The sequence below is a fragment of the Camelus ferus genome, chromosome 9, assembly GCF_009834535.1.
Source record: "Camelus ferus isolate YT-003-E chromosome 9, BCGSAC_Cfer_1.0, whole genome shotgun sequence".
Classification (NCBI taxonomy): Eukaryota; Metazoa; Chordata; class Mammalia; order Artiodactyla; family Camelidae; genus Camelus; species Camelus ferus.
The window spans coordinates 61,479,187-61,501,494 of NC_045704.1; the positions used below are offsets into that span (position 1 = coordinate 61,479,187).

Genomic DNA, 22,308 nt, shown 5'->3' on the forward strand with positions numbered 1-22,308 from the left:
GGAAAGGCCCATGAGCTGTCTGAGAACTTCCCTAAGTGATGCTTTTTACCCAAAAAAGGGGCTTTCTGGTGGGTTTAGTCATCAGATAATGGAGTAGCATGTATTCACTCTTTGTGATCAGGGTAGCCTACCCTCCTCTGGAAGTGAGGGGTAGGGGTGGGGGGCTGCGCAGAATGGAGGACCAGGCCTAGGGAGTGATCTTTGCATTTTTGTATCCCAGCACCACCCTCCCTCCAATTTAGTGCCTTCCTAAGAATCATATTTGTGATTCATGGGGAAAAAAAATTAAGTGAAAAAATATGTCTTCAAGATAAAACATTTCATCAGCAGTCCCAGGAAAGTGGAAATAAATACAGTGGGATAAAATTGAAATCCATTGACAGGCTCTGCTTCATGCTGCATGACTGGTTTCTGGCAGATAGGCATCACTTAAAGGAAACTTTGTGTCCATCCACTTTGCTTTAAAAGTTTTCTAATCAGTCTATAGTCCTCCCAACCACTTTAGTTTTAGAACACACACTGTCTTCTCCAGGAACATATGTTTGCAATTTGCAACTCTGTCCTGCAAACTCTCTGGAATATGGTTAGCTGCTGAAATAACTCACCCATGGAAATGCATAATATAATTGAACCTGGTGACCCCCTATCTAACCATATGGATTTATATGTCATTATCTGTTCCTTTCACTGCTATCTTTTTTTTTTTTCTATTTTACTTGTCTCCTCTTTTTGAATAGTGCACACACTTTTGCCCTCAAAACCCTGTTGCATCATATTCTCTGAGTGCCTAACGCACAGCTGGTACTCAGAAAAGAAATGGTGATACAGAGAATGATGGCATCTGGCGTCTTCTCAGGGGCTGGTTTTGTGATGGAATTCTCACCTGCGGGTTAGAGTCCCTCCTGGGCTACCCAGGGGGATCCTCTTCTCCAGAGCCCCTGAGATATTCTGGAGAAGGAACTGAGTATCTATGAATCCTTGCCTCCTGGCTCACAACTGATGCTCAATAAATGTATATTAAATGATTAACCTCAAAGCGCAACTCATGCTCTTGTATGAAAAAGTCCATTCCTGGAAAAACACTGTTTATAATGGTAATAGTTCAAAGGCGCAGTCTAGTCATGGCAGCAGAGCAGCCCTCAGCAAAGTTCCTTAGGTGGCAGAGTGGCTCCTTTGTGTCCTCACCACTCACCGCATCCAGCCCCCAGCACCCCTGCTCTGTCTGGCCTTCAGCCACTCAGGTCGTTATCTTTGGCTCCTCATTGTGTCTGGCGTCAGGCAGCACTCGTGCTCCTGACTGTTGCCATCAAAGAGTGGCTCTCGTCTCCCCTCCCCTCAAGGCCCTGCCAAGAGCTTTCCAGGAAGGTAGCAAGCTTAGGGGAAGCTGTGAGACACATGCCCTCTGACCTCCCCTGACATCACTCTCTCCCCAGCACCATGTTCCAGGTAAGGAAGCACAGCTGTACCCACACTGTTCCCTCTGCCTGACGTTCACCCCTCCCTCCCTGCTCAGGGACTTCCAACTCATTCTTCGAGACAGAAGTCAAAATGGAATGTCTTCTGCCTAACGCTGGCTGTTGCACTTTGCTCTAATCCCTGGGAAGGGACGTGGCTCCATCGAGTGCCCTTCCTGCGTCCCATGGCTCTCGTTAGCTCACGAGACTTATTCCGTGTCAGACTGAGTCATGTCTTTTTCATTGTTACTTCCCTGACACTTCGCACGTTACCCAGTCAGGATCATAGTTAACTCCCTGAAAGAGGGAGGCGGGGAAGGCGATGAGAGTGGGGGAGATGAGAAGGAAAGCTGCACGAAGGGGCAGCCTCTCCGTCCTCATTTGGTTTCACATTGGCTCATGTGCACTGTTGTGTCTCAATGCAAAGGAGGGGCTGAGCATAAAAGGAGAAGTGAGAATGGGGGAATGGGAGTGGGAGGGTCTAGTAGGGTTAAAATGAAGGACTAGAGGGGCCTGGATCCTTCCCTCAGGTCTCTGAGATCTCTCTTCCTGGGTGCGGGCCGCACAGAGCGATGGGATTTACTGACACTAGACTTGCTCACTTTGTTCCTGGCTGGACTGGCGTTAGTGTGAAGTTTTTTTAAGCAATTTCTGGTGTGTGGTAGAGCAACCAAAGTCCAGCAAACACGGAGTATTTTAAGAGCCTTGCAGGAATGGTGAGTTAAAAAAGACCAAAGGGCAATGTGGTCTCTGTCAGTGTCACTTTCCAAAGTGGTGATTGCTCTCATCACAAGCAACCTGGGGCCTGACCCATCTGCACCCACAGTATTCCTGCCCCACGGGCGGCGTGTGGGGAGGATTCCCTCCACAGTGATGACACACAGCTACGCCATACTTTCCTTGACCCGGGAGGAAACCCGTGTGGTTTGGGTTTGGGGGGCGTGGATGAGCAACGCAGATTTTCTCTCTTTGCCCCATGGCTTTAAATTGCAACCTCTCTTTTAATTTTCCATCATACATCAAACACATCTGTGGCAGAAGTGGACAAATGTATTCTGTCTGGGAGGATGATCCCAGACAGCTATAAATTAGAGCTTGTGTACAGAGATGCCAAAAATGTGGCCTCGTGGTAGGGTGTCCCTGGGACCAGTCACCTCCTCCACAGTCTGCTCGGTGGCTGCAGGCCTTGGCCTGACGCCACTGTCAATAGATTTTTGCTTTGTATCTGGAAACTCTTTCCACTGAGTCCCTGCAGAGGCGGGCCGGGCTGGGCTGCCTGTGGGGCTTTGCTGGGCACATCTGTCCCAGGCAGCCGCTGGCACCCAGAGGACCGGGCTTTCCCAAGGGCATCGCTCCTTTCCCTGCACTAGAAACAGCAATGACTTCAAAACTGGTTTCGTCCCAAACTGAAGCACAGTGCAAAAAAACTCTCCCCGCTTTTTCTGGATTGATCAGATAAACTACCATATCATTCTTTTAAGCTTAGAAGGGTAATATGTGCTTAATGCAGGAAACTTAGCAAATATAGTGAAAAGAGAAAAACTACGGGTAAGTCTACCGTTCAAAGAGAAATACTGTGAACGCTTTAGCACGATTTCTTTCAATATTTTTCCGTGCCTTGCTACCCTTTTTAGAAATGCAAAAATCTTTTAAAGCTGGTGGAGTCCAGTTCCTTTAGCTGTCCCTCACATTATCCAATTAGAGCTTTCCTCTAAGTACTGGAAACTTTTAGTTGTTGCACATGAGAGAGTCCAGCTGGTAGAACTCTGCCCCTCCGGTTCCTCCTGTGGGAGTCCTGCTGCTCTTCTGAAGAATCCAGCCACAGAGGGGATGGGCCTTGGGGGACACAGGGTGAAGAAGGAGAAAGTCCTCGTATACATCCAGCCAGATAGCCCTGGCCCTTTACAAATGGCCCCATGGATGGAAGAATCCTGTATAAAAAGGGCTCTGATCTGACCCAACTTTGATAGCATTCTTTCTTATTAAACCTCCACCTCTCTGACTTGTGTGCTTCTGTCTTCCTGTTGCCAGGCTCTCTGTCTGCTCTTCCCTGTTGGGGCGGGGGTAACTTCTAAATTGTTGATCTGGTGATGGGCTAGGGCAGCCCAACACTAACTGGATAGGTTGGTAGGACCAGGAGGCTCTTTTCACATCTCTGCTTACTATTCCCTGGTGCCTTGAGTCAAGAAGGTACCCAGTGAATATCTGTTTGTGGCTTGATACAGTGAAATTTGAGATGGGTGTTTGGAGAGAGAGGGTGCCGTGGCTGGAGGCTGCTGGCAGGCCTTTGTGACAGTCCTGCAATGGCAGAAAGGGCTTCCTTCCAGCCCTGGTGCAGAGCCTCACGAAAGCCCTCAGAGCGGCGGAGGAGAGGAAGCGGGCGATGACTCTACCAGCCGTCAGCCTGCCCAGCTGCTGCCTGCGCCAGCCACTCAGCCTCTCCATGAGCCACACAGCACACAGACCATGCTTTTTCAGAAAATTATTTTTTCCTTTCTTGCTTTCCATGGAAACTCAAAATAGCAACCAAAAAAAGAAAAAAAAGAAAGAAACAAAAAAAACCCAGCCAGTCTCCCTCACTGCCACAAAACCATCCCCAGACAGTGCAATGATCGTGGAGGCCTGGGGGGTAGAACAGGGTTCTAGATGCCTCTAAAACAGCTTTCTAACTGGGCACTGCACACTCAGGCAGTGTGGGCGTGTTTCCTTTCCATTTAGAAAAGAGGGTCTCCCCAGCTCTCGGAGTTTATCTTGCTCTTGGTGACCTGGGATGTTGCTGATGAAGTCCAAAGTGCCCAGCAGGGGACAGTAAGACAGAAAGCAGATGCCTTCCTGGGCAGGGTAGGGGGGGATCTGTTTTTGGAACCCTCTCTTTGAGAATCCTCCTGAGCTGTGCTGTGTGTGACCCCTGTAACCACAAGGCAGGCTGGTGGGATGGGAGCAGCTCTAGACTTGCAGCCAAGAAACCCGGGATCTAATATCATCACGGGCCTGGGGGTGGGGGCGGCAGCTTTGAGCACATCATCCTACCCCCACTGTGAACTGTGAAGAGGGCACAGGCTGGTTTCTTAGGGGCCCCCTCCACCCTCAGCATTTTGCAGTCCCAGCGCTCTCGGGTTATGCGCACACTTTCCCCTCCCTCGTAAAGGAACACGTGCTGTTTACTTTCCAGCTGGCTGGGTCGGCTGTCATTGCTTTTGGACTATGGTTTCGGTTTGGAGGCACCATGAAGGATTTCTCTTCAGAGGACAAGTCCCCAGAGTATTTCTACATGGGTGAGTGGCTTCAGCTTCCCCCTGCTATGGCTGGGGCTGCCCAGCCTGAGCCGAGCCTGCACCTGGACTTCTGTGGGAAGGGGGAGGAGGGAGACAAAGGAGGCAAACCTGAGCCCCATATGCCCACCTGGCCCTGGGGCCAGGGTGGGGGTGTGGTCCAGTCAGAGAGGGCCATGCCCCTCCGACCCTGCCCGGCCCACCCGGCCCACGCATGGTTCATCCGTCTGCTTCCAAAACCAAAGAAGACCAAGTGGGACTGAACCACTGTACTTCTTTCAGCCACTTCAAGTAAAGAAGCACAGCCTGTAACCACAATTCATTTCCAAAGAATTAGAAACCCCCTTTGCCCCCCAGGTGAAGTGGATGTACCACAAAGTCAGTTATCCATTCATCCATCTAGGGTGACAAGGGGCCCCTGCCCAGTCAGGGTTTGATTTTGTGTATGTGTGATCTTATATTTAAAATTGTCTAGGAGAGAAACATAATTCAAAATGAAGACAGACACCTCAAGGTGTGGAGGGACTGGTCTCAGTGCCCCCATGGCTAGGGACTGCAGAGGGCGGGGCAGAGGGAGGGGACAGAAGGGGGCAGGGTAGTGGAGGGAAGGGAGGGGAGGGCTGCCCTGGGAGAGGCCGCAGTGTGGCTGGTACTGCCTCCCTCCAGCTGTGGGAAAGGGGTGAGGAGTGTGAGGCCAGGTGATAAGTAGGGGCTAAGAGCTTTCCCCTGAGTTCAGTTCCCTCGGATCTACTCCTAGTCCTCTTCTGGGGCCTCTTCTCTTTCCCCAGCTAAGTGCACCCGGACTCTAGATTTCGAGAAGCCCAAGACCATCACTACTCTAGGTGACAGCCCTAAGGACTGGCTGTTTTAAGATCTGCATCAGCCATAGAGTATGCTTCAGTTGGCAACCTCTGTGCTTGAGGAGAAGCAGGGTCCTGTGCAGATCATTTGCTCTGAATCCCAAGAAGGTCTGTTTCCTGGGAGGGACCCTGATTCCAGGTCCCACTCAGAACCATGGACATCCTCATGAAGAGCTGCTCACAACTGTGTTACCTCCTGTTCTAAGCGCCCTTCCCACACTGCTCTCTCCTGTGAGGGGAGCAGCCAGACCTGTGAGGACCCATTTTAACAGGAAACCCACTGAAAGTTGGTTAACAATAAGGACATTACACATTCCAGCAAATCTTAGATGCAGTCTTTTGTAAACCACCCAATTATTTTAAGTTCCCCTAAGAACAGAAGAAATGCTACCCATTTAACTATGACATAAAAGATATATCCCAATGTCAGAAATGTTAAAGTGTAAAATATATGTCTATACCTTAGAATTGCTGAAATGTGGTAAAAGAGGTCTGGAGATGAAGAATCTCCAGAATTACTTCCAGGCTCCACAGATTCATCAGGGACCCAGGTTCTTTCCATCCCTCTGTTCACCATCTTCATATCCTCTCAGGACTCCAAGATGGCTGCAGTGGCCCCAAGCATCACATCCTCATACAGCAACATCCAAAGGAGAAAAAAGGAAGTTTCACCTCATATGGCCCTTTTTAGAATGAATAAAACCTTTGTCAGGAGTCCCCCAACAGACTTCCCCAGAACTGCATTATGTGTTCATGCCTAAACCAATCCAGGTCAAGAAGAGGATGCCTGTGACTGGCTTTCTGACTAATCAAGATTCCCCTGGGTCTGCAGAGAAGCCCAGGCTCCCCAGGGGACCTCTGACACTTGAACAAAATCAGAGTTTTGTTACAAGGAGGAAGCAGAGGAATCTGCCATTGTACTTAACACTAAAATGCTCTTTCCCATCCACATGGTTTCCAGGTGGTACACACCCTTCCATTCAAAAACTAACACACACATTTATCATATCCTTTGCTAAGGAATTCCTGCTCTGAAAACCTCATCAGAAGCATTCTCCCATCCCAGAGCAGGCCCCAAGTTCCCCAGGACAAAGTTCAGCTTGTCCTCGTCCTGCACCACCTCCCAGAATTGAAAGCCCACTCAGGGGACTCACAGGAACAGGCAGAAGAGGGTAGGAGAAGGAATGCATCTTCCTTCACCTTGCTGACGTTCCAGGAGCTGCTTATTTCACAACTATTCCCTGCAATTTCTAACTCAGTTTTAGCAAAGTCACAACTCTGCTCACTGGACTAACCAAAGCAAGGGTTTAATCCCATTGTAATAGGATTCTTGACTCTACAGATGTATAGGGAGGAAATGTTCAGCAATAAACAGCAGACAACAATCACGAGCATATGTTATGTGCTAATGAGTGGTATAGGCATGACCACTGAATTAAGAAGTGGGGCTGGCACCATGTCGGTTCATCGATTGTACTAAATATGCCACACTAATGAGGGATGTTGAGGGTAGAGGAGTATATATGTGTGGGTAGGGAGGGCTATATGTGAACTCTCTGTATTTTCTGCTCAATTCTGTTGTGAACCTGAAACTGCTCTAAAAGAATAAAGTCTATTTAAAAAAAAAAAAAAAAAAGGAAAGAAATGGGGCTCTCAGGACAAGCCTCAAGGTGGTGAGTGCTTGAATGGGACCTTGGAGGACAGATAGGTTTCAGATAGACCAAATTAGGGACAGCCTCATTCATGACTCTGAATTAGGTTAGCAAATACATGGTAGACAGCCACCATCCTTCCCTTGTCTGTGGCAGTTATGGCTAACTCTTCAGGATGCTCTTTTAGGGAAGTCTTCTTAACCTAGCTCTTCCCAGCTGTTTACAGTTGATGTTAAGGTTGAATGTTAATTTCTCTCCTTACTCTGAATTCAATAGTTTTGGTCCTAACAATGGGTCAGTCCCATTAAGACAGTGGAGGTCTTTTCCTCCTGAAATTCAAGCATGTAGGAGTTCAGGCTATTAGCATTCAGTCTGTCTACTGTTGTGCTGTGTTTACTGGAACCGTATTTATCTCATCTTCCTGTGGTATGACTCTCAAGACTTTCCACCCAAAGCTGCATTTGTGCCCTCAGATAGATGGGGAGGAGTCCACCTTAGTTATAACCAAAACAAGGGAAAACATCAACTGGTTCAGCTACAGTCTGACCTTCTCCTTCAAGTTTTTTGGCAAAACTAACAGCCTAAAACCCAACCACCTGCCAACCTCACCACCAAGTTTGAGGATGAAAGATTTAAATCTCTATAATACAATTTCTGATATTGAACTAGAAGTTTTCAGCAATAGTAAAAAAAAAAAAAGAAAAGAAAGAAATTCAAAAAAAACATGAAGACCTGAGTTATGCGAAAAACTTTTAAAAAGCTATCTCCCTTTCAATGGTAATAAACATCTGGCTATCTAAAAATCTTTCCATGATTATTTCAGTTTTTGGATTTCAAAAAATGGTTTGGTTTCATACAAACACGGTTATGCGTTCAAGCAGAGGTGCCTCTATCCTTTCCATTTTCTTGTACGCACCTTCATTTGGGAAAACATACAACCTAGCCGTGGACACATCAGCCAGCATCTACAGTCCTGGGCTCTGGGGTGACACAAAGAAAGCATGAGAATTCTGTACCTGGCCCCATGTAACTTGCAGTCTATTTGAAAAGACTCACGGACAACAATTTTCATTAAAGCAGAAACTAGTGTGTAACTAAGGGCCAACTAAGTGTTATTTGCAGCTGGTGCGTCAGGGCTCATTCTAAACTAGCGAGGCAGGAAGGACGTGAGTTAGGTTTGAAGGACTGACCATAATCAGTGAAGAAGAGGAAGAACAGGGACTGCAGAGGTTTGGGGTAAGACTGCACATGGTGTGTCCCTGGAACAGCAGACAGCAGCCCCAGGCTGGGCAGAGGACACTTTCCCTAGTGTGAAGGATTCAGACACCGTGGGAATTAAGACTAGAAATGTTGGGGAGGGAGGGAGGACAAATACAGAGGGCCTTGAATGACAGGGATAGTTAAGTTAATAAACAATAGGATAATTTAAGGTTGGGGGATGATATGACCTGCACTGCATTTTAAAGAGATGGTTCAGGAATGAGAGGGGAGTCGTCAGACAGAAAAAGACCAGGCTAGACTGTTGATACAGTCAGGGTCAGGCCTGAAGAAATAAGGGTATAACCTATGGTGGTTACAGGAAGTGTGAAGAAGGGACAAAAAGGAAAGAAATATTATTAAGTGTTATTAAACATTGTTATTAAACATGGTTAAACTCAAGGAAAAGGAATCAAAACAGAAAAGATATGAGTGATGGACAGAGTCAAGCCTAGAAATCACAATTCATGGTTTTCAGAGTTACAGGAGGTCGGGACCCTGCGCAGAGAGAGGGGCGGGTACATGGAACCAAGGACGGGGAGCAGCCTGTCTGTGTTGCTCCAGAAGCAAAGCCCCGATAGCAATTTCACAGGTGTAGCTTTGGGTCCAACATAGGAACCCTTTTCAATGATTTGATAAATCAGAGAAACTGAGCAGACTTCTACAGAGGAAAATGATTTCTCGCATACCAAAAATTTTTAACCAAAAATCAGAATGGAGCATGGAGATTCCTGTGTAAAGCAGGAGGGTGAACTAGCGCTACACAGACCTTCCAGATCCCACTTCCTAATCTAAACGAAAGCAATCTGAACTGCCCAAGGTGCAAGAAATGTCGTCCGTTTATGGACATGCCTGTCAGGACTCTTTTCATCACAAGTCACAGAAACGTGACTCAAACTGTTTTGAGCAAAACAGAAATGTCTTGACTCACGTAACTGAAAAGCCCAGGAATAGCACTCATCTCAGGGACACAAGTGATGTGATAGGAATCCAGCCTGTAGCCATCTTTAGCTCTGTTTTCCTGTGGCTCCATTTTGGGGCAGGTTTCCCCTAAACGGGATAAAACAGCTGCCCACGGCTCTGGGCACCATCTCCCAGTAACCCCGGCAACAGTGGGACACTCACCTTTCATCCCAGGTGATCCAAACAAAGTCCTGGGCCGCCCTGTCACTGGCAGTCTTGGATTCAGTGCCGTTCCCACACCAGTAATCGTGGCCAGCTGCTAGGGATGGGCTTGTTGGCTGAAGCCTGGGCTTCACGCCTGCCTTGTAGCTGAGGTGAGTCGGCCCTCTCAGAACACGTGCACTGAGGGTGGAGGAGGTTCTTTCTCTAGTAGAGACGAAGAGGAAGTGAATTCTGGATAAGGAAAACAAGTCCACACTGCAGGGCCTGAATCCGTCTTCCCTGTTCTTGGGGGCCTGGGGCATGGATGTGGGTCTGCCCACCCTCAGATCTCCTTTCTCAGACACCCCCCCCGCCCCTCCCTAAGTCAGCCCTTCAGTGGCTGGTGGGTGGAGGTGTTCATGGTCAGCACTCGAAATCCAGGGAATTGGGTTATTGCAGTCTTAGCACTAGACCGCATGAGGAAACCGAGGACTGTGGGGGAGTTGGGGGGTCAGGGGGTCGGCCGGCTGGCAGCTGGTTTTCCAGTTCTTCATGGTGGGGCTCAGCCCACAACCCGGGTCTGCCAACACCCAGGCCTGTGCTTGTTCTGTTCACCTTTGCCAACTCTAGAGAGTGCCAACAAGAAAAGGTCCTTGTGAAGCCAGGGACCCTTTCTCCACTTCAAATATTTCTTATAATATAAATAGAGCAAGGTACATTTTTGCAGAAACTGGTATTTCTTTTCTCAGTAAATGATTTTCCAAATAGGAAAGATACCAGTTCTCTAGCAATAAAACGAGAAGGAAAATACACCAGGATACCACTCTATGGACGCGCATAGCAAACAGTGTGAGGTCATAGGACTCTAAAGGAGGAGCAAGCCCAGTGTTTGGAAAATCTCACTTCATGTCACAGGGTACTGTTCCCTGATCTGTGTATTTTCTTTTCAGAATAGGTTCCAGAGCAGTCAGCCCATTAAACTCTGGTCACCCCTCTGTTAAAGAGCTCTGGGGAACAGGCTTGGCACATTCAAGCGCTCTGAAGGAAACAGAGACTCTCACTGAGAGGGACCTCGGGAAGGCACGCGGTCCAGCTCCCTGCTTCGGGGCAGATGACTGCCAGACTTTGTAGGAGAAACCCTCCCACCCCAGGGGATGCTTTCCTTTCTGGGACCCTTGTTTTCTCCTCTTTGGTAATGGAGAGAAGGAAGGTCCCCTCTTATAATAAAGATCCAGAAGTGACTTCACAGCCAGGGGCCCGGATAAAGAGGATCTGGCCATGAAGGGAGATGGAAATGAGGATGGGGGCCAGGGTAGTCAGACTGAGAGCTCCTGCCTGCCTCTTCTCACGGACTGAGCTGATCCAGGGAGTCGTGTCCACTGGTCGCCAACATGGAGAAAGGAGAGACTGGCAAGGTGGAGCTGGCAGCACGAATGGCTGGGAGGTTTGGTGTTTCCCAGGCCCTCCTCGTGTTAATCTCCTTCAGTGGGTTCCTTGGAGAAGCCCCCAATATCTTCCAGATTCCACCAACCTGCCCCTCGGCCTTCGTGTTACAGCTGGTCTCTGGGATTGCCCCTTGGTGGGTACAGACACAGCAGGGGTCTTCTTTGCAGGAGTGCAGGTGGGGAGCGGTCCCCTCAGCCCTCAGAAGGCAGGAACACCTGAAGTCACGTCTGTGAGCGGACGGCAGAGGGCATCGGCAGGGTTTCTCCACGAAGGGGCTGCCCGCAAGCTGCAGCCACTCACTCTCCGGGGTCACAGGCTGACTGCGGCTGTCCTTCCCTGTTGACTCCAGAGTCACAGAGCCTAGCTTTGATTGTGGCTGGATGTCAAGTGTGAGGAAAGCATTCCAGTGCTGAGTGTTGAGGGGCTGGCTTGCCTTTTTCAAACCTCGGAGTCACTCGGGTACTATGTTTTTAGTTCTTGGTTTTCAGTTGTACCTGAGATTTACAGTAGCTGCAGGACAAACGTGCTGTAGCTCACATTGTTGAGACAAATTCTCCAAAGCATGTTTACAAGAAGTTAACTAGCAGATAATTATTGCCATAGTGTGGATAACTAAACTGAGGAATAAAAGGATTCACCTGAAACCGCAGTTGGCAGGCCTGGATTTCTGGCTTCCAGCCCTGTGCTTTCAGAGGAAAACCCAGAAATCACCCGTGATAGAACTCTCAGGCCCTTTTCTCAAGGAAGAAGAAAAAGAACACTCTGGCCATTTATAAATCACAGAAGTAACAGGTTTCTAGCTAAGAGAGTTACCATGCTTCTGAGTTCCTACCAAAAATGCAGCTTAGGAGTTAGGGGGTGCACTGTGAGTAAATCCTGGGTTCAGTTCCAGTTTTGCCCCTCAATAGCTGTGCAGTCTTAGGTAAACTGCTTAATTCTCTGTGTCTCAGATTCCTCATGAATTCATATTCAGGGTTGATGTGAATATGAGACGATTTAACCAGTGAACGAGCTTGAGGGCAGCCCCTGTTGTACAGTGAGCCCTCAGTCAAAATTAGCCGTTACTAGCGCAGGGAGGGCGGGCTGAGGGGGTCAGCCTGCAGGAGGCACAATTACACGGGAGGGATGGGAGAGGGAAAGATAAAGGAGTGGTTTGGATGCCACGCAGTCAGAATGAGAGACTGGCTGGTAGCACTGAGGCTTCTCAAGCGGCAAGTTTGAGCTCACGCCTGTCACGTGTGCAGTACAGATGCTGCACGAAGCAGCTCAGGCACTGGGAGTTGTTACTCTCAGTGTCGAATGACCCCATGGCTAACACATGTGAAGCTCTTAGAGCAGCGTTGGATAATCACCAGCTGCTGCTGCTACCTGGAGAGGACCCAGGTCCTTACATTCCCCGTTAACTAAGTCCCATCCAATATTCTCAACGCGTATAGAATGATGTGCACCCAGGGCAAGTTGGGAGGAAGGGAAAGTTGCACAGAGGCAGAGAAAAATATTTTTAGATGAAAAACGGTCATTGGCCGGATATGTAAAATCATCTGCTGCCAAAAAGGCTCTGAAATTGATGACCATGCCACTATCCAGTCCCTAAAAGGGGAGCCGTTTTAAAATGAGTTGATGCAGACAAGGCTTCTGGGAGCTCTCCGTCTCCTTTCTGTGTTCAGTGATGCTTCTAGCTTAGGAAGAAGAACCTGAAACATAAGAAACAAGGGATGGAACTGTCAGGGCACTGGCGGTAGCGTGTCACCTGGAGATCACTGGCATTGCTGGGCCCAGCTATTAATGATAAAAATGCAATTTCAAAGTGTTTTCTCCTTTTCAGATCAAGGAAAATAGGACTGGGAAAGCATGGGGGGTTGGAAAATAGGTCATATGCTTGTCAGAAGGCTGCTGTGGGAGCAAGAGGGCTCTACAGAAACCATCTTAGAATTCAAATGTGACTGTCAATGAACATATTCATTCAACAGCTATGTTTTGGGGGCCAGATCAGAAAAAGGATAAGGTATCCTTGGAAGTTACAAGTGGCTTCGTGGTGTGCAGAGTATTACAACCAGATTTGGAACTGGAATCAGCAGGCCCAAGAAATTTGCCATGTGTAAAATTTCATCTGACTTTCCCTTCAGCTCCAACCAGCAGTGCCCATTTGGCACTGGGCTGAGTCACTTGGCCCCACATGCACACAGAGGCTTGCTGGGGAGAGGGCTCTGGGAATGCTGGGACAGTTTCAGGGTGTTTGCTGCGAGCGCTGCAATTCTGACAGCCCAAGAATGGACTATTATACAAATAAAGGAATTTTCTTGGGGAGCTCTTTTTGGCCAAGGAACAGAGTGAGCTGGTTTGCAGTGGGGAGCATCTCTGTCCTCCTCAGCACCAGGTGTCTTGGTTTACTGTACCCCCACCTCCTCAGGAGTAACCCTCCTTCCTAGATTCCACACTCTCAGGAGCCCTTCTGCAGGGCACACAGCCATGTCCTCACCTGCCTGACTATGAGAGAGCCTAGCCCTGTGGCAGCGTCTTTGGATGCTTGTTGAGAGGTATTCCAGGCATGTACCTCTAAGCAAAGATGGGTGACAGCAGACAGAACTTCAGATTTGATCTGCTCTCTCTTTATCCTCTTATCCAACAAACACTGATCAAGAATTCTGTGTTGTGCCTGGCATTATTCTAAGTAGGGTGAATAAGGTTTGCTTGTGGACTTAACATCTGCAGAGAAAGACATGCATGAGAACCCACAAAGGCACAACATGGAAGAGCAGGCAGGTCAGATCCTGGTGGATTCCCACGTGGCTGGAGTGTTGGATGGATAAGGGTCCCAGCGGGTCTAGTTTCTGGGCTGTGACTCCAAGCAGGATCTGCAGGCTGCATCATGTAGCAAAGGGGAGATAATGAATGTTGTAAGCAGGAAATAAACATGCTAAGGTGGCCCACCCCTGAGACATTCTGTGAGGGAACATTACCAGTGGGGTGGGAATGGGAGCTCCGGGTCTGTGTGTCCTGCCTGGAACCTTCCTGCCTCTGACCCTCATTAGTAAAACAGAAATGCATATAATACTTGCCTTACTTAGTGGGGATGTTTTGACAAGCCAAGGAGATGATAGAAACTCAAGAGCTTTGAAAAATAAAGAAAATTTTTTTAACGTTAAGGTGTTTGGGCAGTGGGGCCAACAATAGTATTATTTTTAATATAGTATCACTTCTCGTTACCACATCCATTCCCTATGGGTTTTTTTGTTTTGTTTTGTTTTTTCGGGTTTTTTTTTTTTCTTTTTTTAAAAAAAAAAAAAGGGAAGGAAGTGGCAGAGCCTGCATAGCAGGAAATAAATAAATACCTGTCTCAGGAGCTGGGAGCAGCAGGGCTTCCCTGACCCTGAGAAGGTCCCGAAAGCAGCCTGGGTGGTACAGGAAGCCGAGCAGCCTGGCCCGCTGCCCGCTCTGGCAGAACAGAGTCTGCCCACAAACCACCATCAGCACCAGAGGGTTCCCGGAGGCACCCTGCAGGCCAGCCCCAGGGTTTCCCCGCAGAGGTGGGGCCAGCTCCCCTCCCTCTCCTGAATGGGAGTGGTTTCCAGGTGACTCAGATGAAAAATGCTGAAAATAGCGGCGATTAGCGTTATTCTAAGCAAGTCTAGTGCCAGGCCCCATGTTGTGTTCTAACTTATCTCAGGATCAGAAAAGGAAATACAGAGACGGCTTGGCTTGATTTCCCTCAGAACAAGAACATGACGTTTCTGCCCTTTTCTTTCTCCGTAAGAACGGCTGTTCCTGTGGCTTGACTTGGGAACTAAGTGAAATTACTACCACATTAAGGCTGCTGTTACTGTTACAGAGGAGGGTGGGGTGATGGTGATGAGCTGGCTTTAGGGGCATATGGGTGTTTTATCCCAGTTCTATGATCTTGGGCAAATCACTTAACCTTTTGGGGGCCCGGTTCCTCTGTCTAAAAAATAGAGATAATAATGGTACCTGCTTCATGAAGATTAAACTAACAAATCTGTACTAGGTGGTTAGAACAGTGACTGGAAAAAATTAGCCCTTAATAAATGCAGCCAATGTGATATTGATAACATTATTTGGTGTATATTACCTTATTACCTCCACTTACTGGCTAATTGGCTGTTTTCTCGTAGCTTAACAACCTTGCCCATGTCCAGGGTATATGCAATTGCCCTCTACAGTTTATAATTCACACAAAATCTTACTGCCTTACTGCTGTGTCCTCCCCTCCTCTCCTTAACCAGAAGCCCCCCTCTTCTGTCCCCGCTTCCCTGCTTCCCCATCTGTGCCTGGGCAGATCATCCATCCCCTTTCCCTTCCAGACACTTTGTCCTCACAGATGGAGACAGCCACTAATTTCAGAGTGTCACGAGAGGCCACAGGGCTCCTGAGGCGTGGGTTTGAATCCCAGCTCTGACACTGGCTGCTTACCACCCTGGGCTCAATTCCATCAACTTCATGTGGATGGTACTAACACCCACTTTATAGGGCTGGTGGAAATCTGAAAGGTTATGTGCCTGGCATGTAGGAACAGATGTGGTTTCCAATCCTTGCTGGTTGTGTGACCCTGAGCAGGGCTTCCCCTCTCTAAGCATGGGCTTTCTTTGTTCCCTGGGGATCATAGTAAGCCCCTCCCCCTCAGGATCCTTGTGCAGGTTAAGTCAGGTGTATGAAGCACTCAGCAAGCATTCCACAAGGGTTACCATTATAGCATTAACAACCAAACGCTCTGCTGGGTGGGAGCCCTGGGGCAGTGGCTAGCGCTGGTGTTCAGGGAAAGAGCAGACCCAGAGTGGTCAGTGTCTTCTCTGGTCTCTTCCCTGCAGGGCTCTATGTGCTGGTTGGAGCAGGGGCCCTGATGATGGCCGTGGGCTTTTTCGGGTGCTGCGGAGCCATGCGAGAGTCGCAGTGTGTTCTTGGATCTGTAAGTGGGACATGGCGGGAGGGACTTGGTTTTAAGGGAGCTGGACGACTGGCCTCCAGCGCCAGCCAGCTCCTCAGACCCACTGGGACTAGAACTCACTCCCTTTCCCTGAGTCTTGCTTTCTCTGTCTCTTGCATAAGAATAATATTATCTTTGTCCCTATCTCAATGGAAAGTGGGAAAAAAAATTAGGTCATTAGTTACGAAGATGTCTGGGAGGAAAATGCCTGATAATGTTTCACAGTGAAGGAGGCAGCTGCAAGATCCTTACAGCCAAGGAAGTGCCGTTACCTGCAAGAAAAGCGTCGCTGTTTGAGATCTGTAACTTGACCAAGCACCCCTATTCTGGTTTATTTTAACAAGCAGCCTCTGTTTAAAAGAGAAAAGAAAAGAAAAGAAAAAAGAAATAATTTCAGTCAAATGTTATACACCCAGGGCCAGTATGACCAAAGGAAGAAGAGGGGCGGGAAGAAAGGTTTTGTGTTTCTCCATGAGGAGTCGGGAACGGCAGTTTTATCAGCCAGCCTCTCCTTGCTCACTGCCGTCTTTGCTGTTTTAACTGTGGCTGCTTCTTTTGATCTTTTGCTGTGTAAGTTTCCCAAGTTTTCCATTCTTTCTCTTTCCCCTCTTGGGGAGCATCTCATGTCTTATTTATCACTGAACTTAGTTTGATCAGAGCAGACCCAAGAGACCAGAACAGAAATCCGTCTAGAAGGACACCCTTCACCTCCACCCTCTTTCACCTCAGAGAAGCCTGCCAGATCACGCAGCCTCAGCTCACACCCTCCCCAAACCCAGGCCCCACCAGTCACACTCCGTCTCCTAGTCCTATTTTATATCTTTATAGAACCTCTTTTGTTCATCAAGTATTCACTGAACGTACGGACCCCAGGCACAGTTCTAGGAAGTGGGATTTCTATATCACTATCTGAAATTATCTTACCCACTTTTTTATTGCTTGCTTACTTATCATAGCTTCCCCTTTCTGCTGTGAGGTCCATGGTCGCAGAAACACTGAGATCTTATCTCTTTCACCACTGCATACCCAGCACCATGGGCAGTACCTGGCTCAGAGCAAATGCTTGGTAAACAATTGCTGAATGAATTAATGAGTGAATGAATGAGTGAACAAACTGCAAGCAGCCTAAGGGGCCAAACGCTTCCTGCTAGAGCCGTTCAGACTAATAACCTTGCCCAATGTTTTGCAAATGGAACTAGAATCAAAGAGGTTAAATAAACTGAAAAGGTATTGAATTAATGAAGTTTGTATTTTCTCTTCTCTACAGTTTTTCACCTGCCTGCTGGTGATATTCGCTGCTGAAGTAACCACTGGAGTATTTGCTTTTATAGGCAAGGAAGTAGTAAGTAAATATTACTTAAAGTTGCTTTTTAATAATGGTTAAAGTGTACTCTTTATGGCAAAGCATATGAGAATATTGATACCCACAAAGATATGACAAAACCGAATAACCCCGTCAAGTATCATTTACATAGAGCTTTTTAACCTAGAAGTATGGTGTGCAGTTGAGCACATGTGTGTATGCGTGTCCATGCATTTATGTGCACACTTATTTCTGGGGAAATAGTTCATAGCTTTCATTAGATTTATAAAGGGATCTATGGGGTTTTTTGTTTTTAAAAAAAGTATCTCTAATTTAAAATGATCACGTTTGGAATGTGGTGGGAGTTGGACTGCAAACATGAGAGAGAAGGATGGGGAAGAACACAAATTCTCTTCCTTTATTAGCCTGCCCTTCATCCTTAGGGTTTGGCCTGGACAGAGGCCAGGTCCTCCTCAAAGACTACAGCCTGCCCCCTGGGCACTGGTGAAGCCAGTTTGTTTGGATTTGTGCTCAAACTGTAGGTGTGCAGAACAGGTGATCAGGAGAACCCACAGAGGAAGTGGCCTTTTTAGCTTTAAACACACAGTAGGAAAAAAAAAGGAGTGAAATGGAAAAGGAGGAAGAATGGAATCTTAAGTTTACTGTATTTCACATAAATTCGTGTCTTATCAATATTGTGTTTATGAACTTATTTTAGATTTTTTAAATGTTAAACATGTATAATAAGTAAATATCACCCTCTTTGGAATTTTTCTAAAGTAGCTGTTACGCTTGTAGGTTAGAGGAATTGGATCTTATGACTTCTTGAGATTCTATGGATTTGGAGTTACGTGCTGCTGAATATAGTTGAATGATGAAACAGTTTTCCTTGGTCATGAACACCTTTTAAACCATGCCATGAAAAGAGCCGAGTACTTGTAACCAGTGCAGTCCCAGGCATACATGGGTTCCTTCCCTGGCTGTACATCAAAATCACCTGGATGGTGTCCAGGAATCTGGGCTTCAGGGACTGCTGATGTTAATTCAGGTCTGTTCATTCAGTGGTGGAGAACCTCCACCACTTTAAGAAACCTTCCTTCCTATAAGAAATTATTCTTGGTTAGTCTGTCCTTCCATTTCAAAAGCATCTTAGAAACTCCAGAATCTATAATCTGTTTCATATATGCAGAATTGTCTTAAAATACAGATAAACATATAGAAAGGCCATATTTTTGAAGGGTAGGGAAGAGGGGCTTTTTCTTGATGAAAGGAGAACATTTGAAACTTCACACTCATGTCCCCTCATTTTCCTGCTTGTTTGTTTGTTTGTTTGTTTTCAGGCTGTTCGACATGTTCAGACCATGTATGAAGAGGCTTATAACGATTACCTTCGAGACAGGGAAAAGGGAAATGGAACTCTCATTACCTTCCACTCAACAGTAAGTGACATTACTTCTTCCTTAAAGTCACATCTTCTAAAGATTATGCATGAGTCAGTTTCTCTCTAATGACCTGGATTAAAAATAAGAATAAACTGAGTGAGGTCAAGCAGCAGCGCTGTATTTCAGCCCTTGTGGGCGCCACGACTTGCATTAAGTGTAGAACCTAGAAGAGAAAGAGGCCTGACTCAGAGCAGACAAGTGGAAGTCACGACATGAGCCCCAAAAGACAAAAGAGCACAAACAAGAAACTGAGAAAGCAGCCCAGGTAAACATCAGGTTCTTTTAAGGGTTGCCTTGTGGTGTAACGGAAACAACTGTGACCTTCAAGTCAGAAAAGCTTATCTCTAGCTGCAGCTCTGCCATGGAACAGCTTTGGGACCTGGAGCAAGTTCCTTGCCTCCCTGATCCTCACTCAGCCCCCTCATTTGTAAAATGAAGGGGCACGTAAGACAGGCATGCTCCTTTTCTCCTGCAACGTGCTCTGAGAACGTGCTGTCACTGCAGTGCTCCCAGCTACAGGCAGTTCATCAGGGAGCGCTTCCAGGGGAGATGGGCCAGGCCAGAGTCATCCTGACTTCTCAACCACTGTGATAAGGAGAAGTAGCTCTGAACTCCTAGCCAAGGGTTTTCAGGTAGCCCAGTTCCTGTCTGTCACACGTCTGTCCTGGAAGGTGCCAAACATTTATCCCAGATGCCAAACATTTATCCCATTCCACCTGAGCTGCCCCAAGGATGTCAAGCAGCACACAGGTTTCTTCATCTTTGAAGAGCCCGAAGGCAGACCACCTGTTGGCTGGCCAGTCTTCAAGCTCCGGTCTTTTAGTCCGTGGGCTTTACTGTGGCTAGTCTCCTCTTTGTCCCCAGTTAATGAGCCCTTCCTGAGCTCATTATAAAACTTCAGCTACTCAGCAAGGCTCAAAGAAAGAATGTAAAACCCACCCAATTCCTGTCTAAAACCCAGCAGTTTACACAGACACCGTCAGCGAGCTTCTTGCCTTGCTTAGGGTGCCTTGAGTCCCTTCCTATCATAAAACTTGGGCGATTTTGGTGAAGTCATTTTCTTGTTCTGCCAGCACAACTGTGTGACTCTTCACTCTCTCTCCAGAATGGCTGTTTGGGTTGCAGTGATGGGCCTCAGAGCTGCCTTGCAGCCTCAGCACCCCTTGTCCTTAGCAGAGATACCCAGATTCGTAGCTGCTGCTTCTCCCTCCTGTGTCCTAAAAGTTCTTTTCTGCCTCTCTAGTTTCAGTGCTGTGGAAAAGAAAGCTCTGAACAGGTCCAACTCACTTGCCCAAAGGAGCTCCTAGGACACAAGGTAAGCCTCTCCACCGGGTTCTATCCTGCTTGTGTGTAAGATGGCTCTTGCCCTTGGGCGGAAGGTGTGGTTGTAGAAGACCCTCTGCCAGGGGCTTCTGCGCCTCAGCTTTATTCTATGTAGAATAAGCGAAGCAACGCTGAGCCCCAGTCTCCTGGCTCCCTGGGGAATAATGGTGTGCCAACTTGCCAGTCACGATGTAGATACAATGGCATTAATTAACCACACCAGGGCCAGAGGGCTGCATGCCAAGAATGTTGCCCCACAACCCCTCCATGGGTGTCATGGCACTGATAAGTGCTTCTTTTATTAAGTTCTGCATGTCGGGCACTATGCCAGGTTCTGAAAACCCTAAAGTGAAAAACACGGTCCCTGCCTCAGTGGCCTCACAGACTAGTCATGGGAGACAGTGCTGTGCCTGAAGTCTGCACAGAGTATAGTGGAGATACAGTGGAGTTAGGGAAGCTTGACAGAGGATGGGATCCCTGAGCTGAGTTTTGACAAAAGAAGGTCATTCCAGGCCCAGAAAGCAGCAGGAACAGCAGCATGGCAGTATTAAACTCCAGGACAGCTGGAAAGGAGGGAGTCCAGAGGGAATAGTTAGAGGCATTTTTGGAGAGGCAGGTAAAGGCATGATTTTACACCTGGAAGTTTGGGGAAGCTGTTGCTTTTAGCAGAGGATTAAAATAATCTGTTTTGCATTGTAGAAGGAGCACTCAGGCTGCTGGGTGTGGAAGGCAGGACAGAAGGGTGGAGTCAATGGAGGGAGGCCGCTTAGGTGGCATTTGTAGTCACCCTGGGCAGAGAGGATGAGGGGCTAAAAGCAAGTCACAAACAGTGGGGAGGGAGAGAAAGCGACAGATTCAGAGATGTCGAGGGGTGGAATCAGCAGGCCTGGGCGACTGATAGGGTGTGAGTGGGAGGTGTAAGGCAGGAAGCCGGGACTTCGGGCAGAGCGGGTAGGTAGAAGCTCTACTTGCTGAGGGAGGTGACTATAGGGAAACGAGCAAAAGACAGCTTCAGTTTCGGTCAAGTTTGCACTTTAGGTGCCTGTGGGGCTTACAGGTAACCTGAGCTGAAGACATGGGAGTAGGAATCCCAGCATATAGGTGGTAGCTGAAGCTTAGGAGCGGATGGTAACAGCCAGGGGAAGAATGTAGAGTAAGGAAGGAGGTGGGCTAAAATGCTGTCATTTAAGGAGTAAGCTGAGGACAAGAAGCCAGAACTAGACTGTGAAGGAGGAGTCAGAGTCAGGGAGAGTCCAAAGCCAGTGGCTCCTGGGAAGGAGATGATTTGTCCATAAAGTCAAATGCTGAGAAGAGGACAAGGAAATGAAGGCTGGAAGTAAAGGTTTGGATTTGGTGCTTAGAAGATTCTTAGGACGTTTGCCATGCAATTTCGATGAAGCAGTTGGAAAGGCACAGGAACAATGTGGGAAATGAGAGAAACATGAGAATGTGGGGACAATGATAAGAAGAAAACATGTCTTCTTGTCTCCATACCTACCACACCGTTCCCATGACTGATGCGGGTAGATGCTCAAGAAATATTTGTTGAGTGAATGAATGGTGAATGAATGAAGTATGATAGGAGATGTTGTTAGCTAGATATGAGCAGAGAAAGGGGGACACAGACCAAATGGCAGGAATTGGGCAGAAAGGAAGGGCACAGGCCAAATGCAGGAAACCACACATCATGTAAGCAGCAGGGATCCTTGGGTAGAGAAAGAAAAGCAGGAACCTTGGGGCTGATAAGGGATCATGCCTTTTGGAATGACAAGTGGCCTGGAGAAGAACAAAGAAAGGTGAGAAAAGGCAGGAATTTCTAGTGTCCGAATGTAACATTTTGCTCATTATGCCCTCATTTCAATAAAATCACCCTTGCAGATCAGAAGTGCCCATCATGCACCGACGCCATGACACTTCTGATCCAGACTAAATAAGGACAAAAATCCCTCCTCCCTTTGGGAAGGTGGAGTTGGGATGATAATCAGGGAATACGACCCCAAACCCTTCCCTCCCCAATAAATATTCCACCCATTCATTTTTACACCCTATGTAACTAACTTGCCAAAGAAACTCAGGGCAGCTGCTCACCTGAGCCTGCCCGCTCTCCCCTGAGAGTGTACTATCCACCCTTTAATAAATCCTCACTTTACCTTTTTTAACCTCTAAGTCTTGTCTCTGAATTCTTTCTTGGATGGGACAAGAACCTGGAACACCGGCTGCATCTATCGGCAACAATGTGAGGACAGTGGTGGGAGT

The 22,308-nt window shown here is 47.6% G+C and overlaps 1 protein-coding gene across 1 annotated transcript in view; it reads left to right on the forward strand.

Moving 5' to 3' along the window:
- The window catches only part of TSPAN2 (tetraspanin 2), a 38,013-nt gene that overhangs the window by 10,942 nt on the left and 4,763 nt on the right, over positions 1–22,308 (forward strand). Inside the window, exons 2-6 of the mRNA XM_032486974.1 lie at positions 4,627–4,729; positions 15,869–15,966; positions 17,252–17,326; positions 18,628–18,726; positions 19,973–20,044. Coding sequence (XP_032342865.1) covers positions 4,627–4,729; positions 15,869–15,966; positions 17,252–17,326; positions 18,628–18,726; positions 19,973–20,044 — 447 coding nt within the window. The remainder of the gene's footprint in view (positions 1–4,626; positions 4,730–15,868; positions 15,967–17,251; positions 17,327–18,627; positions 18,727–19,972; positions 20,045–22,308) is intronic.